The sequence below is a fragment of the Podarcis pityusensis genome (genome assembly GCF_964106645.2).
Source record: "Podarcis pityusensis genome assembly, chromosome: 13".
NCBI lineage: Eukaryota > Metazoa > Chordata > Lepidosauria > Squamata > Lacertidae > Podarcis > Podarcis pityusensis.
The window spans coordinates 26891917-26908591 of NC_138038.1; the positions used below are offsets into that span (position 1 = coordinate 26891917).

General features: G+C 45.5%; 1 protein-coding gene across 3 annotated transcripts in view; it reads right to left on the reverse strand.

The window, feature by feature from the left end:
• LOC308461393 (transcription factor CP2-like protein 1) overlaps positions 1-16458 on the reverse strand; it is a 40406-nt gene extending 23948 nt beyond the window's left edge. Inside the window, exons 1-8 of one of the 3 annotated variants that reach the window (XM_080978305.1) lie at positions 16378-16458; positions 14295-14362; positions 9222-9392; positions 7384-8147; positions 5929-6068; positions 3859-3969; positions 1379-1533; positions 345-418 (exon numbers count right to left, since the gene is read on the reverse strand). In XM_080978305.1, coding sequence (XP_080834431.1) covers positions 345-418; positions 1379-1533; positions 3859-3969; positions 5929-6068; positions 7384-7599 — 696 coding nt within the window. In that variant the 5' untranslated portion in view covers positions 7600-8147; positions 9222-9392; positions 14295-14362; positions 16378-16458. Of the gene's footprint in view, positions 1-344; positions 419-1378; positions 1534-3858; positions 3970-5928; positions 6124-7383; positions 8148-9221; positions 9393-14294; positions 14363-16377 lie in introns of those variants that run through there. The other 2 variants (XM_080978307.1, XM_080978306.1) reach the window with 2 other exon arrangements.
• Between the last annotated feature and the right edge of the window lie 217 nt (positions 16459-16675).

The window sequence follows — 16675 nt, forward strand, 5'->3', positions numbered from 1 at the left end:
CAGATTTAAGAAAAGAGAAATCCAAATGTTTTTGCTAGCAAATGAATAACAGAAGAGCAGGAATGAGAAGAGAGCATCTACAAGCAAGGCATGGTGGGAATATCCTTGCTCTGTTGACACCCAGCATCTGGGACCTTTGCTTTCCTCAACAAAGAGATTGTGCAGCTAGCTGTTATGACTTAGTAGCTGGACCTATCTGCTATATACTCATTAATTTGTTTCCCCCCGAAAAAACTTTGCAACATATACTGTGTCAATGGATTTCATCAGCTAATTATGCATTATGAGCATCCCAGTTTTTTTATTTTTTTAAATGCCAGTCAAATCTCCCTTTCCATCCTCACCTTCAGTAACTTGCGCCCCTCTGCAAACTCTCCCATCTTTGGATTGCACAGCATCCGGATCTCATAAGATTGCCCTAGAAAAGAGCAGAATATGTCAGGAATGGGAGGCTGATGTATAAAAATAGGTCAAGAATCTGGAATATCAGGCACAAATTTTCACCAATGATTATCTAAGCCCAAGATGGGTCTTGAACCCACAATCCTGAGATTATGAGTCTCACGCTCTGCCGACTGAGCTATTCGGCTAGCAAAGGTTCCTGTGCACATTTGTAGCTTTAGTATTTGACAGTATCTGATGGGCAGCTTGCAATATGATGTAATACATTTTATGTTAACCTGAATAATTAATCAACCAGAAAACATCCCATCGAAAGCATGCAATTTTAAGCCTATCAGTCAAATGTCGGATTCTGAATCAAGCTTTGACGCTGAAATCCAAATTGCAAAATCTGAAAATTTTGAAATTTCACTTGAGTTCTAGTCTAGTGCCTTTGATATGGCAGGAATTTTACATGGGTCGTGGATGGGAAGCCTCTTGCTCACGTGTGCGGCACTTTTGGTCCTCCGGATGTTGATGAGCTATAACTCTCATCATCCCTGGCTATGTTTGCTGGGGCTGATGGGAGTTGTAGTTCAGCAGCAACTGCAGGGCCAAGGATCCCCCGCCCCTGGTGTGTCACCCTCCACAATTCCCTTCATCCCTCACCACTGGCCATGCCGGCTGTGGCTGGTGGAAGTTGGGAGTTCAACAATATCTGGAGGTCAAAACCCATCAGCATGGTCTGCATCCATGCAAAACCTTCTGAAACCTCAGCAAACTGTTAGCAGCATTCTGAGCTGTAAAAGCCAGCCTGAGCTGTTGGTTTGTTTGTTTTTAAGCTTCTTGGATGCTTACCATCCTATTCACTGCGTATATTGAAGAGGCAACACATCTGTCCATGCCTTATGTTCACCGCTAGGGGTCAGCATCTAGGCAAAGTTCACTCCATCCTCAGCACACACACACACACACACACATCTGCCCTAAACCTTACCTTGGTTGAGATAGGTAAGGGTCTCCTCATGCTGCTTGACAGCTGGAGAGGTAACGGCACACAGAACATACTGGAAAGAAGGGCAGTGCTGTTCGGCCGACGTGGAGATGCTGTTTGGTTCTTCCTGTTTCAGGAATGGCAAAGTCAGGGGTTCCCTGCAGGTAGCAAGGGAGAGGGGCTCTTACAAATGATGACTTTACACTCAGCTGAGGGGAGAAACTCCTGCATAGACATCACATATATGAAGGAAGTAGCCTGCAGGCAGAAAGCCAGTTTGGTGTAGTGGTTAGAGTCTTGGACTAAGACCCGGGAGACCCAGGGTTCAAATCCCCACTCGGCCATGAAGTCCGCACCTTGGGTCAGTCACTGCCTCTCAACCTAACCTACTCCACAGGTTTGTTGTGAGGATTAAATGTATACAGTACCTCCTTGTGGTTTCTGGAGGAAAAGGTGGGGCATAAATGCAACATACATACAGTGGTACCTCTGGTTGCGAACGGGATCCGTTCCAAAGGCCTGTTCACAACATGAAAAGCCCGCAACCTGAAGTGCCGTATCTGCGCAGGTGTGCGGCGCGATTTGGTGCTTGTGCGCATGCGCAAAGTGCGATTTAGCACTTCTGCACATGTGCGAGCGGCGAAACCCGGAAGTAACCCTTTCCGGTACTTCCGGGTCGCCACGGGACGCAACCTGAAAGAACATAACATGAAGCAAGTGTAACATGAGGTATGACTGTATTCAAATGCAGTTGAAAACTCCATACATACATACATGCATGCAGTGTGCAAATGTCAGGATGCCGAATCCAACAGTGGCTTCCCTGTGCATAGATGGTGCAGTATGGCTAGTTGTTTACGCGCAGATTACCTGCTAATTTCTACATCCTTGCCCTTTCTATGTAGGAGTATCATGAGTCATAAAGCATCGGGTGGGGGGGTGTTGTTGTTCCCTTGTCCCACTTCTGAATGTTCAATGTGCCCTAAGTAGAACACAGCTTTTGTCTGAAAGCATCTCTCTCACACGTTCTGTCCAGCACTGACAACATTCACATCCGTCTTACAAATAAAGCAAGCAAAGGTTACTAGACTGCCCAATTTATAATTAGCCGGCTTGCCAAAATGTAGCTGAGTTACTCGTTAGTGGCACATTTAACAGCTCCAAAGGGAAAGAAAGGGGGGAAGAAAAGAAACCGCTCTCTTCTGCTTGACAAAAGCTTCCTTGCCCGCTCTCCTGGGGGCAATTCTTTACCCCAGACTGCTGATTGAGTCTCTCTGTGTGCGAGCCTGTTTTCACATGTCATGAGTCTGCAAAAAAGGCTTTCGACAATACCCTCCGCATTTAGCTAGGTTGCTCTCTGGGTGGCTTGGGGTCAGTCCCTGTCTTCCTCCCACCTGACGTACGTCACAGAAGTCTTTCTTTCTGCCTGCCTGCCTCTTGCATCTCTCTGGCCTTGGACTCTTAAATGGAACCGTTTAACAGAACTTGTGGGCGGCTGCAAAATCTAGACTTCAACAGGCTCGCTTGTCACACTCAGGGCTTGAAGAGGCCTCTGGGGTGGTTTTCTGGACTTTAAAAATAAATCCACCTCTGCAGAGTTGCAGTCTGGATGAAGGAGAGATCCAGGTGGTAGAGGAGGTGTTAGGAAAGGTGAGCTTCAGGGCAGGTTCAAAGGAAGCTTTTGGTTAGGGAGAGGGAGGCAGAGGAGGAGACCCCCTCTGAGAGTTGCAAGCATGGCAGAAGGCAGAGATAGAAGGCTGAGGAAAGATGCAGAGGTGGGCAAGAGCGGCAGAGTGGAGAGAGTAAGGAAGAAGGGGCAGAGGAGAGAGAACCAGGAGGTGAAAAACTCTGGACAGCAGTTTGGGAGGAGACTGGCGAGGCATGCTGGAGCAGTCTTGCAGGTGGGGATACAAAGCACCCCCAAAGAGCCAACGAACATAGTTGAACCCAAGAAGGAAAGCAACGGGAGATCCATCCAAATAATTGGTTCCTTCACAAGTCCATAAAGTCTCCCTCGCATGGATGAATCTTGGCTTCTGTGCTGTGAAGCTTAATTTCCTGGAATTTGTTTAGGAAACTTATCTACTGCAAGACATAGCAATGCCACTAGTGTAGGTGGCTTTAAAATAGGTCACAAACAAATCCGTGGGAGGTGAGTCTGTGGAGGGGATATCAGCCGGAATAGTTGAAGTGGAGCCTCCCTGTGCAGAGGCAGTCTACCTCCGAATAGCAGATCCCTCTCGGCTTGTGAGATTTCACAAGACCTGCTGTTGGAAGCGGGCTAGATGAGCTGTTGTTCTATGGTGAGGCTGTTTGAATGGTTCTAAGCGGCACCAATAACTCCTGCCACAATTCTACGCATCCCTTCCTGAATAAATTTCAGGCTTCTGCATGAACTTGCCACCTCCCCGACCTCTGCGGATGGCGTTGGGTGGGAAGGGAAATGCAGGGCAGGGCAAGACAGACAAAAGAAGGCCTCTCACCTTATAATGTTGCTTCCAGAGCAAGGATACACTTCCCCCGGGCTTGGCCAGTAATGATCAGGTTGGCTGTGCCAGAAAAGCATGATTGGCGGATCCCCAAAAAAAGATGGACTAGGAAAATACCAGAGAAAAAGAAATAAAGTCTTAGCTCTGCAGCTGGCTGTGGCTGTTGTGCAACTGGGACCATCCCTTTTCTTTTTATGCACCTGCCGGCCAGGTGGGAGTGTTCAAAAGGAAATGCCATTCAATTGGCTGAGGGTTAAATACCTTGGATAACAGCATTTTATAGCCTTTTCCTTTCCTTGGGTTGACCAGAGGAACTGATAGGTGCCAAGGACCCAGGACACATTTCTTTACTTAAAGAGTAGCCCACAACCTCATTAAAGAGAGACATGGGTGTATAGTCCAAAAGAACAGGGAAGGAAGCATGAAAAAGCCCAGGCAGGTAAAAAACAACAACAACAACAACCTGGTGGATAAACCCCAAAGTCAGGTAAAATTGCTTGTTTGGAACTAGGATTCATTGGGCAGTGCTGGATAAATTTTAGACCCCTATCTATACATTTTGAACAATCAACAAACTATCACTATTAAATGAAATTATTCAGAGGGAGGGAGGGGAGGGAGGGAGATAAAAGAATAATTGCTTGCATATGTTTGTAAATGTAATTGCAGTCAGGAAGAGCAAAATAATTTCTGCTTAAACCACTTGCAAAATAAAACAATAATGTTCCATTGGCTGCTGGAGCAAACTGTGTGACAGGATAAACTGTGGTTTCCAACCCAGCATTCTGTATTCTCAGATATAGGTTGGTTAGAGGGGCTGGTTAGAAAGGGTCTCTCTTTCTGGAACCCCCATCCCAGTGCAGAAGGGGAAAGTCTCCATTGCCACAGGATAACTGGGGGAGCTTTGTGTACACACAAACAGCAGAATTTTCTCAAAACATTGAATAAAATGTGGATTCCATCAGTTGCATTGCCTTTCTTTTTGAATGCAGAGTGAGCCTCCCTCCTCCCTATGTTAAGTGATAGCAGGGGTGAATCCTTCTTAGCATGGGCAGGGCACTTTACCTTCACTGCATATTTATCACAGCCAGCTCTCGCTGCTTTCAGGTCAACTGTAATGTCTTCCTGGCAGGCTCAGACTCCAGAACACCCTCCTTTTAGAAAGGGAACCCCTGGTGGGAATTTACATGCGGCTTGCTTAAAAGGAAGCACAGTTCTAGAGTATCCAGCAATCCATCACACTCTGGTGTGACCAAGATACAGAAAACAGGCAGAATGGGGCTTTGCAGCCTGGTTCACAATGGCTGGTGTCACCAGGGGGCAGATTTAGCACCCAATTCAGTGGTGTGTCCCAAAGTGCACCCCAATACTTCCTTCTATATCTTTGGTCACTTCACTGGGGGAAACCAAAATTCAGCACTTTTTCGACATTCATTTATCAGATTTGTTTTAATACCTCCCTCCAATGTGCAGTTATCAGGACAGTTTATACATGTAAAAGTAGAAAGAAAATACCAAAAGCAGATGCAAAATTATTATTATTATTTTTAAAAACTGGAAGGTGGAAAAGCACAGTGGCAAAAGCCTTTTTGGGGTGAGAGGTCTCTTTCCTTGCTGATGGAAAGTCCTTGGTGCTTAACATAGGCAGCTGGTGAGCTTCCCTAGGGAGAAAGTTCCATAAGAGGGCAGACTCTCTCCCCAGGGATACCATGGCTATGATGATAGTGAAACCTACACACACACACACACACACACACGAGAGAGAGAGAGAGAGAGAGAGAGAGAGAGAGTGCGCACACACCAGAGAGAGAGCCAGGAGAGTTAGCAGGATTACACTCCTCCATCCATAGGTCTGGCCAAGGCACTGTGCCAAAACCAGGCCTGGAGTTGAAGGACAACCACCTCACCCAATTGCCTTGCCCAAGATGATGATATATATATATATATATATATAAAACTGTCTGGTAGCTGTTAGAATCCCTGAGGTCCACCCAGGGAGTGGTCTCACACAGCCACGTCTTTCAAGGCAATCGGGACCAGCCCCTTTCACAGTGAGGCACTTACCTGGACCCAGGCACCTTGCTAAAAACAAAAGCCAAGGTGAGCCAAAGGTCAAGCAGACGTGTGATTGGCCACACCTCCTCCAAGCACTTCATCCACCTTCTCAGACCACTGGCCTTCCACAGCATCCAGGGATGGGGAATCTGTGGCAATAAACATAAAACTAGATGGTGCTCTGGTTGCAACCATTGGTCTGATCTGTAGAAACAACAGCATCTGGAGTCAAGATAGATACGGACTATTTTATCCTCAAACTGCTTAGCAATCATGGCACCATATGCCTTTATAGGGAAGGGCAGAACTTGCCCTGGAGTCCTGATAATGGACAGCCCAGCCCAGCCTTCACTGACCAGGCTCTGGCAGACGTCCTCCCCATATGCGCACAAACACCCCACCCATCCTAATGACAGAACTAGTCCTGGGAATCATAATCAGACTTCCGCAGCTCATTTCAAATGTTCAAAGCCCTTCGCCTCCCTCATTGCGGTGCAAGAGCCCCACAAAGTAGGTCAGCTTTGTTCTTCTCACATTACAGAGAGGGTGTCTGAGGCTGATCAGATGGCGGCTTGCCCAAGGCCTCCTTGCAGATTTGTGACAGCCATACAGGATTGGTGCTGTCACCTGGCATCCTTGGACCATTGCCAGGGCCCAGGCAAGACCCACTGCTGATGCCTCTCCCTGGAATGCTTAAAATTCTGGCCCCATGCTCTGAGCAGCCCCAGGTAGCCGGTCCAGTTTCCCACAATGCTCCTCACCTAACATCCTGTCTAGGACGACAGCCACCCCACCCAAATAAGTTTTTCCTGGGACCGAGAAAGAGAGGAAGGGACCTACTAGGGCCCCCCTCAAACCTGAAGCTGGTCAATATATTACACGTTTAGGGCAGTTTTTAATATTTAATGCTGTACTGTTTTTAACACTCAATTGGGAGCCGCCCAGAGTGGCTGGGGAAACTCAGCCAGATGGGCAGGGTATAAATAAATTATTATTATTATTATTATTATTATTATTATTATTATTATCATCATCATCAGAGATAAGGTTCAAACCGGGGACTCCCCATTTCCCCTTCTAAATCCACTTTACTACACATAGCTCTCTCTTTGGGGCAATTAGAAGCCTTCCAGTTCCACCATCTAAAAGTGTGTCTTCCTGAGAGCTGGCCTCACAATGGGTTAACTTTGGAGGCAGTGTTGGTATTAATGACTGTTGCATAGTCAAACACACAGTTGCCTGGAGTGTGTAGGAGGTCAGTGGGGGAAATGGGGTCTGACGCAGTAAGGCAGGAAGAATCCTTTCGGCTCTTGCGCAACCGTGCTGGAACCATTTCCGTATTATTACGGAGAAGAGTTATAAATGTGTCATTATGTAAATCCTCCAAGTCAGACAATCACTACCAGAATGAAAAGAGGGAAAGGGCGGTGGGGGTGGGGGGTGGAATTGTTGCCTGCTCCTCACCTCTTGCCGGACGATTCCCAATTGTGTGATTGTTTTGGCAGCGTCACTGCCAGCATCATAAAAGTGAACTCGCCCGGCGTGTTCAAGAGCCCAGGTGTCAATTCCGGAGACGGGCAAATTGCACCTGTACTTCGTACAGCAGGTTTGCGGGAGGTACGGGGGATGCCATAGCTCAGTGGCAGAGCACATTCTTGGCATGTGTCCAGTCCTCTGCATCTCTCAGAAGGCCTTTGCTCTGAAACCCTGGAGAGCCCAGGTTGCACTCTGTAGAACACTATCTTCTATTGGAAGGGCCAACCAGGTTCAAGTCTGGCGTATAAAGAAAGAAGCTAAGAAGGGGGAGCAGAAGACTTGAAGTTGCCCATCAAGCCAAGGCTGGCTCAAGATATTTTGCTGCCTGAGGCCAAGGACAATATGGGCACTCATCTACACACACATGTCCCTTGTGTGGAAACAGACCACCCTGGAAGTTGAACCCTCCCCATGATGAGACAGTGTCGTCCATCACACCTGAGGTCAGTCAGCGAGCATAAGAGGCTCAGTCCTCCCAACCCACTCCACACACTGATAATTTTACTATTTATACCCCACACATCTGACTGCGTTGCCCCAGCCACTCTGGGCAGCTACCAACATATATTAAAGCAGAATAAAACAGTAAACATTAAAAAAAAATACTTCCCTATACAGGATTGCCTTCAGACGGCTCAGGGGTCAGATAACTCCATACCCTCTGACCTTTCTCTAATGAAAATAGGGGTGTTCTAAGGAAAAGCGGGACATTCTGGGATCATATTAGAAACCGGGACGGCTTCTCTAAATAGGGATGTCACTAGAAAATAGGGACACTGGGGGGGGGGGGGGAATTCTCCAGAAAATTCATCAGCATGTTACTGCACACTTCTGATAATAAACACTTTTTTTAAAATGGAGCTTTGCCTGAAGTACATTTTTGCAAGAATTTTTCCCCTATTGATTTCGTGTGTATTACTTATCATGATAGGTGCCTTGTTGTGGCATGAACACTTTCACCTACTACAGGGATTGGGGGGGGGGGGGGTTTCCAGCCCCACCCCGCCTTAATACAGCCATACCTTGGAAGTCGAACGGAATCCGTTCCACAAGTCCATTTGACTTCCAAAACGTTTGGGAACCAAAGCGCGGCTTCTGATTGGCTGCAGGAAGCCCCTGCAACCAATCAGAAGCCATGGAAGCCACGTCGGACGTTTGGGTTCCGAAGAATGTTTGCAAACCGGAACACTCACTTCTGGGTTTGCGGTGTTCAGGAGCCAAAACATCCGAGTACCAAGGCATTTGGGATTGAAGGTATGACTGTAAATGCATTTTTGTAGACATTGGTGGGTTGGGGAACTTCACTGCAACCTTAGAAGTAGTGTGCATTTTAAAGGGGAGCTATGGTTTGGTTTTGCATATTGGCTGAGAAGTGTGGATTAGGGTAGTTTCTCATTAAAATGCCAACAAAATTGAATTTCACCTGCCCCTCCCTACCTGGACTACCATTCAACATATTAGTCCATGAATTTGAAGACAGTCACATTACCTATCAGCTTATGACATACCCTCCAACATTTCTCTGATGTCCTAAGGAAAAGCGGGACATTCAAGGACATTCTGGCTTCTGTAAATCCAGGACTGTACTTGGAAAATAGGGACCCTCAGAGGGTCTGTTATGAATGTTGATAATTCTCTACTCCCACTATGAAAGCTAAACCCATGACTCAGCACTTAAATTCTGATTAGGAGAATCCTAAATTCATTTTTTAAAGAAAATTTGAATTGGGCAAACATTGCTTAAGCTTTTCCCCTCTCCCCATTACATTTCACCGTGTCCCATTCCAGAAGGAAATGGATTCCACTTCCAGGTTTTCTTTGGTAGAGAAGATTGCAATAGAGTGGTGCGATCCTTAGCTGGCAGCTGGCATGTAAGGAACCCTTGGCCCCTGGTGGAATCCTGTGCCAGGGCAAGATCCTCTTCTGGAACAGATTCCCTGCAATCAGGAGAAGTGAAGCAGAGAAGCTGGTTGAATCTAAGAAAGTCACTTTGGGCCCCGCAGATGAGGGACCTTGAGAGAAACTCATCTTAAAACAGAGTGTTACCAGTTCTGGGATGCTGACGGTGTGCTAAGCATCCATTCTACAGCTCTTCTTCTTCTTCCTACGCAGTCGCTCTGACTAAGAAGGTTCAGCAAAGGCCATGGAGAGAGGAGACTCGGTGGGGCATGAGTCATATATGCTGCCATACAGAGCTTTGGCAGCTTACAACTTTCCTATGATTGCATTTGGGCAAAATGAATGTTTTTGTGCTCCAGTTGCCAGACCAATAGGAAAGGTAATTCTGCCTTCTGCTGTGGCGTGCATGTGAAAATAATTGTTCTGTGAAGGTACTGTTTGCAGTGGGTTTTTAAAAATTAGTTCAAGTTTCTAGGCCTCGTTATAGTGGAACTGTATGCCCTGAAACCACGTAGACAGTATCTGCAAACAGATCCGGTGCTCATTTCTTGTCTGTTTGGTTGCTTTATTACCTCTATCCATTCCTATCCTCCTGCCACAATAGTCCTTATCCCTGAACACCCCCCCCCCAAAAAAAACCCCCACCACATCCTGATTTTTGCACGAGTTCACTTACTAAGTTTGTAACAAAAGCATGAGCAAGTCCCAGCATCAAGGTGATGCTCAAACCTCCTTAAAATCCCCAACCTGGAAATCTTGCTCCTATCTAATCCCTAACTTTGTAGGGTTGACTGTGGTTATTTAGTGGTGACGTAGGGGTACTCTGTGCATGTTCAAGGGCACAGTCATCTTTATTATTACTTTATACAGTTCCCAGGCTTTCTGGAGCTGAGACCCTCATTATCTCTGGCTCCTTCTGGGGTTTAGATGAGCTAACTTGGGATGTTTGTTTTGGGAGCTGAATTGGAAGCCTCGCCAGTTTTATTATTCAGAAATAGCTCCTTTGTACTCTTCTCTATACTGTAACTTGTTGCTTACTTATAATGAGTTCAAAGTGAGGAGTGAGGAAAGGAAATATCCACAATATGGAATGTTCTCTGAATACGAAATCAGGGTTTACAGCAAACAATTTTAAAAAGGGTGGGGGTTGTTGTGAAAATGGGCAGGAAGAGAGGATAGAACCCTTGGCTGGAGGAACAGCCCAGAGGAATCATGGTCTGAATGCCCAAGGTTTAATTCAAGGTGACAAATGTCTCCCCAAATAGTTCAGGTGCAGGAAGCAGTGAATAGCTACAACCAGGACTAGATACTTGATCACATAATTGATCACAAGGGATGCTTCCCATGGGTTCAGACACATATCTGGTTTGGCACTGCATCTCTGTGGCCAGCCAGATGGCACTGGCTAATCATAGCATGCCAGAAATCATCTGTCCCCAGGATTTGCCCATCAAACGAATCCTGCCTGAAACACAGAGGGTGGTATTCCATGATAGTCCTGCTCAGAGTAGACCCACTGAAGTAGACATGATTAACTTCAGTACATTCATTTCAATGAGTCTGCTTTAAGTACAGTGGTACCTCGGGTTACATACGCTTCAGGTTACAGACTCTGCTAACCCAGAAATAATGCTTCAGGTTAAGAACTTTGCTTCAGGATGAGAACAGAAATCGTGCTCCTGCGGCGTGGCGGCAGCAGGAGGCCCCATTAGCTAAAGTGGTGCTTCAGGTTAAGAACAGTTTCAGGTTAAGTACGGACCTCCGGAATGAATTAAGTACTTAACCTGAGGTACCACTGTAGAATGCATCTCGTTTGTTCCATTTTTAGCTCTAAATGTCATTGATATATCACCCTCCATTAATCTGTTCAACCATTTTAAATATATATATGTATGTGCTTCATTTATACCCACCTTCTCTCCAATGAGCACAAGATACGCCTACATACTTTTATCCTCACAAGAACCCTTCAAGGTAGCCTCAAAGATACTGACTGGCCCAGTGTCACTCAGTGAGCTTCATGGATGAAACAGGATTTGAACCTGCTCCTGTTGCCGGAGGAAGGTATGGCCCTGGTGGATCTCACCAATAGAGGTGTTAACGGTCAAAAAAGTTAATATGGAAGGGAAGAATGCTACCTATGAAGAACTTACAAGGAAAACGGATCAAGGTATAAAACTTAGACCATATGAAGAGATTAAAAACTCATTTACTGGGTGGCTGCAATACCACCAAGTAAATGACCTGTTAAAAGAAGATAAAAAGAAAATAGGATTTGAAGATAAAAAATCTAAATTTAATGTGGAAGTTGTTGAAGGAAAGAACAAAATACTGTCTAGAATATACGATATTTTATTGGAGTGGTACACAAAAGACGAGGAGGTGAAGGAGGTTATGACTAAGTGGGCTATAGACATCGGCTATAACATTGATTTTGAGAGATGGCTAGAATTATGGAACATTAACATGAAGTTTACGGCATGTATGGCATTAAGGGAAAATATGTGGAAAATGATATATAGGTGGTACCTTACACCAGTGAAACTGGCTAAGATTTATCGGTTAAAGAACAAAAAATGTTGGAAATGTGGAGAAGTAGACGGTGACTTCTACCATATGTGGTGGTTATGCAGCAAAGTGAAAGGCTTTTGGGAATCGATTTATAATGAGCTTTAAAAAATCTTTAAATACACGTTTCCCAAAAAACCCGAAGCTTTCCTGCTAGGAATGACAGGTAAAGAAATTAAAAAAGAAGATAAGGTACTATTTTTATATGCCACAACAGCCGCAAGAATCATGTTAGCTCAAAATTGGAAAACGGACGCCATACCTAATATAAGTGATTGGCAGATCAAATTAACAAATTATGCCGAGCTCGCTAGAATAACAGGAAGAATAAGAGATCAAGATGAACAGAAATTTCATGACAATTGGGTTAAATATGGGATATATATTGGGATTAAACTTTAAACGACACTGGCAGGATTGGAACAACTCTAACAGCAAAAGGCCATTATGTAAAACAGATAAAATATGTGAACGTAAAGTTTATTTGATACTTACCAAAGGAGTGGAAGGAAGTCCAAGGCTCGGCAGAGCCCAAAATAAATGTATCTATGATTTATGGATTGAATGTACTATGTGCAATTTAAGTATTGGATTTTGTATAAGTTTATATGTATATATGTATAATACCAATAAAAATTTATCAGTAAAAAAAAAAAAAAAGGAAGGTATGGCCCACCAACTCCCATCAGCACCAGCCGGCATGGCCCGGGGTCAGTGGTGATGGGAGCTGAGAGACCAACACCAGCAGAAGGGTAACTTCCCTACCCCTGATCTAAGAAAATGCAGAATGAACATCACTTCCCAAGACAGACAACATACTCAGCCAACAGTCTCTCCATCTTATCTGAGTTGAGTCTTAGTTTGTTGGCCCTCATCCAGCCTAGTGCTAGTTCCAGGCATTAATGATGTGTGTGGTCGAAATGTCAGCTTTCAGTCTGTAAAGACGGACTCAGCAAAAGACAAAATATGGAGAAGGCCCTGAATTCAGCATATACAACTGGATTAATTATCATTATCTGTATATGCTGCCCAGCCTCTGATGTGCCTTGAGGAAAAAGAGCATTGCTTAACCCCTAAGCATTTAAGCTTGAATTATTAAACTCTAATTATTATTATTATTATTATTATTATTAGGGGGACATATTGCTTCCTGCAGGGAAACCAAGCAAGTCAAATGGTAGAGCCAAGAGGTGGGGTCCCAGTGGTTTTGTTGGAAACCCAGAGACAAAAGCCTTGCAGCCTTTGGCTGGAGCTGGTCTAAGACACTTTGCCGCCTGAGGTGAAGGACAGCAGCTGAACGTTACTTCAAACCTGGCAATGGGACAGCATCCGCCATTTTGTTTTGTTTTTTCTGGTCAATTGGCAACTCTAAGGCTGAGGTGCTGTACATTCCCTGAGTTTAAGGGCTGTGCGGCCAGGGGATGAGAGAGAAGACCAGGAGCTCCGGACCCAAAAGCGGAATCTGGCAGGAGGGCTAGAGGATGGCTGAGAACAATTAGAGGGTCCTGTTTCTGGTCTAAAAGGAGAAGTAATGGGGTTCCTTGGGAAATTATCAATGGTTTCTTAAACAGAACAATAATATTCTAAAATAATATTCTAAAATTCCCTGAGTTCCCCAAGGAGGAGAATTGATAGTCAAAGCACTCTGAGAACGGTTTCTCTATGAGGGGAATAGGGGTCTCCTAGCAATTCTCAGTACCCTTAACAAACTACAGTTCCCAGGATTCTTTGGGGGAAGCCATGACTGGCATGACACTGCTTTAAATGTACAGCGTAGAAGGGGCCTATTTCTCTTTCTGTCATAGGAATTAAACTCTGTCACTGAGGGTGGGTTCCCCCTTCACACACTGAATGAATACATGGAGGAGGCCAAGGGGCCACATGAGGTCACCCCACCTACCACCATCCCCGCACACCAACACCACCCTCCCCTGACAGACATCTGTTTCAACATTCATTGGCAAGAGGTCTCTGCATGCACAGATGCATGTGTGGAGGGCTCCCATGTGCATTCATCCCAGGGATGTGGCAGCAACATACAGGACTAGGCCTCAAGGACCTGCAAGCCGCCATTCATTGGTTCATTCCTTCAAGCAACGTGTGGAGGCAATTGTGTGTAGCAGCCCTTGTCAATTCTCCACAAGTGGAATATCCCATCCCCTTGCTGAGATTTCTTATCTCCGCCCCACTCTTCATCTTCAGGGAGTTGCTGGCACTCTCCCGTTTGCCTCTGGTGAAGTTTTATCTGCAAACAACTAAGCAAGCAATAAATTTATCAGTAAACAAATGGCATAGATTGCCTCTCCCCCCCCCCCCCCATCTCCAGCACCAACCCCCAACTCCTATTTCTCTTGTTTATACTGTATACATACCAGAGGCTCTCACACTGTCCTAGAAACCTGGCACGTGTTTGATGTCAAAACATATGGAGATCAAAGGCCTGGAGAAGGAGGAGGAACAGCAGAGAGGAAAATTCATATCCAAAGTCCAGGTCCTGCCTGGGCACCATTTGTAGCTTGGGAGCAGGGGTGAGGCACAGGTATTGCCTTCACCCAAGAGGGGATTTGACCCCAGAGCAAACCGGCAGTGTTGGAACATGCAATAACAGAAAATGCCTTCCGAGCACGCACACATTTCTTGTGTGTTCACAGATACAGTGGTACCTCGGGTTACATACGCTTCAGGTTACAGACTCCTTGCCTTTCTAGGGAGCATCCAAACCAGGGGCTGTGGTTTGTTTGTTACTCCCTAGAAAGGCAAGCCAACCACAAATCATGACTGAAGGTTGGCTAGTAATTGTGGCACATTGTGGAGGAGCAAGCCATGATCCCGAGAGGGTCTCTTAGCAACTTTCAGCACCCTTGACCCACGACACTTCCCAGCATCGTTGTGGGGAAGCTGTGACTGCTCAAAGTGGTATGATACAGCTTTAAATGTATAGGGCAGATGGGGCCCAAGTCTCTGAAGACCAAACACTGAGGACATCACGGCATTTCTTATGCTTTGGGGTATAACAAGAGAGGACTTCCCAGTGCAACTTGCAGAACCCATCACTTAGGTTCAAAGAGCTGAGCACTAAGCGTGCTTCCATACTTTGGGGGAGCCAGCCTTGTACACAGCAAATGCTTCCTTTTCAGATTGGGAGAGGGGTTTAGTGGGCAGAGGAAACGGGTATGGAAGACATATACATGTTCCACTTTATATCCTGGAGACTTGCAACATAGTGAGCGGAAGTTCATCAGGTGTAGCTTGTCCGAGCATTAAGTTACAGAGATCAAGGAGGATGTACCTGTTGAATATTGTTCAGCAGTGACAGCTCCTCCTGAGCTCTGCCAGAGGGGGAGAAACACTACAAGGCATCTCTAGGAGCATGCCAGACATGTAACTAGGCGTCAATATTAGTAGTAGTAGTAGTAGTAGTAGTATATTACTTATACCCCACCCATCCAACAGGGTAGGAAGAGAAACAAATACTTTTTTCTATCTGCTTCTCATTTTTAAAGTCCCCCCCCATACATTCCATTGCAAACATTTCATTGTTTCTGTATTAGTTTTCCCCGCTGATTTAATGGGAGACCAGTCAGTCATCTGCTGCCTGTATATTCCTTGTTATCTATCCAAATAGGATTAAATACCACTAGCACTCCTTTCCCAAACAGGCCATCAGACCTGCCAGATTTCAGACACACTGAACAAAGGGCCCCCTGTTTCGCAGGCAATTTAAAAAACAGTACTCTTCCTATAATCTTCACATTACTTTTAATGGGAGACCCAGGTGCGTATCTCCTGCTTGTACCTTCAGTGTTCTTTATTTTGCCTACCGGCATGAAACTGTCAGGCATTCCGCTACCCTGCAAAGGATTAGGTCTGCAGTGTTTCAGAACGATAGAACAAAAGAATCCCCGTTTTATAGGCAATTTAAGAAAAGACACTCAGACATAGCCTAGCTGCTGTCTGAACTACATTATACCAACCAGAGCTGGGGAGCGTTCTCCAAGGGCCACATTCTAGCAGTGGGTGGGGCTCCAAAAACTTTAAAGGGTGGAAACAAAGCGCACACACAATATACAGTCACACCCTCATTCTCTCTCACACACACACACCACCAAAAATTCAGTGGTACCTCGGGTTAAGAACTTACCGGTAATTCATTCTGGAGGTCCGTTCTTAACCTGAAACTGTTATTAACCTGAGGTACCACTTTAGCTAATGGGGCCTCCCACTGCTGGTGCACCGCCGCCATGCGATTTCTGTTCTCATCCTGAAGCAAAGTACTTAACCTGAGGTACTATTTCTGGGTTAGCAGAGTCTGTAACCTGAAGCGTCTGTAACCTGAAGTGTCTGTAACCTGAGGCACCACTGTACACACATACCACATTTCTTTCTTTCTTTCTTTTTTATTTATTTATTAAATTTCTATACCGTTCTTCATCCGAGTATCATAGGGCGGCTTACAATATACAGGCATCTCCACGCATTTGACTCATGCTTGACCCTGTGTCCGTGTGGCACTGGGAAATTATTAAATAAATCAAGTTAAACCACAAAAAAGGGCCCGAAAAGAGCAGGAAAACTGCAGAAAACGTTGTGTAAAGAGCAGGAAAATGGCTAGCAATCCCAGAAGCCTTTGCAACTGCAATGCCACGATTCTTTGCATCAACCTTCAAGGCCTATGTGGCGACACCCTTGTCATTGTTTCCACGCCATCCTGCAGCTAGAAGGAAGACCAAGAGCCAGCATTGCCGCTATTCAT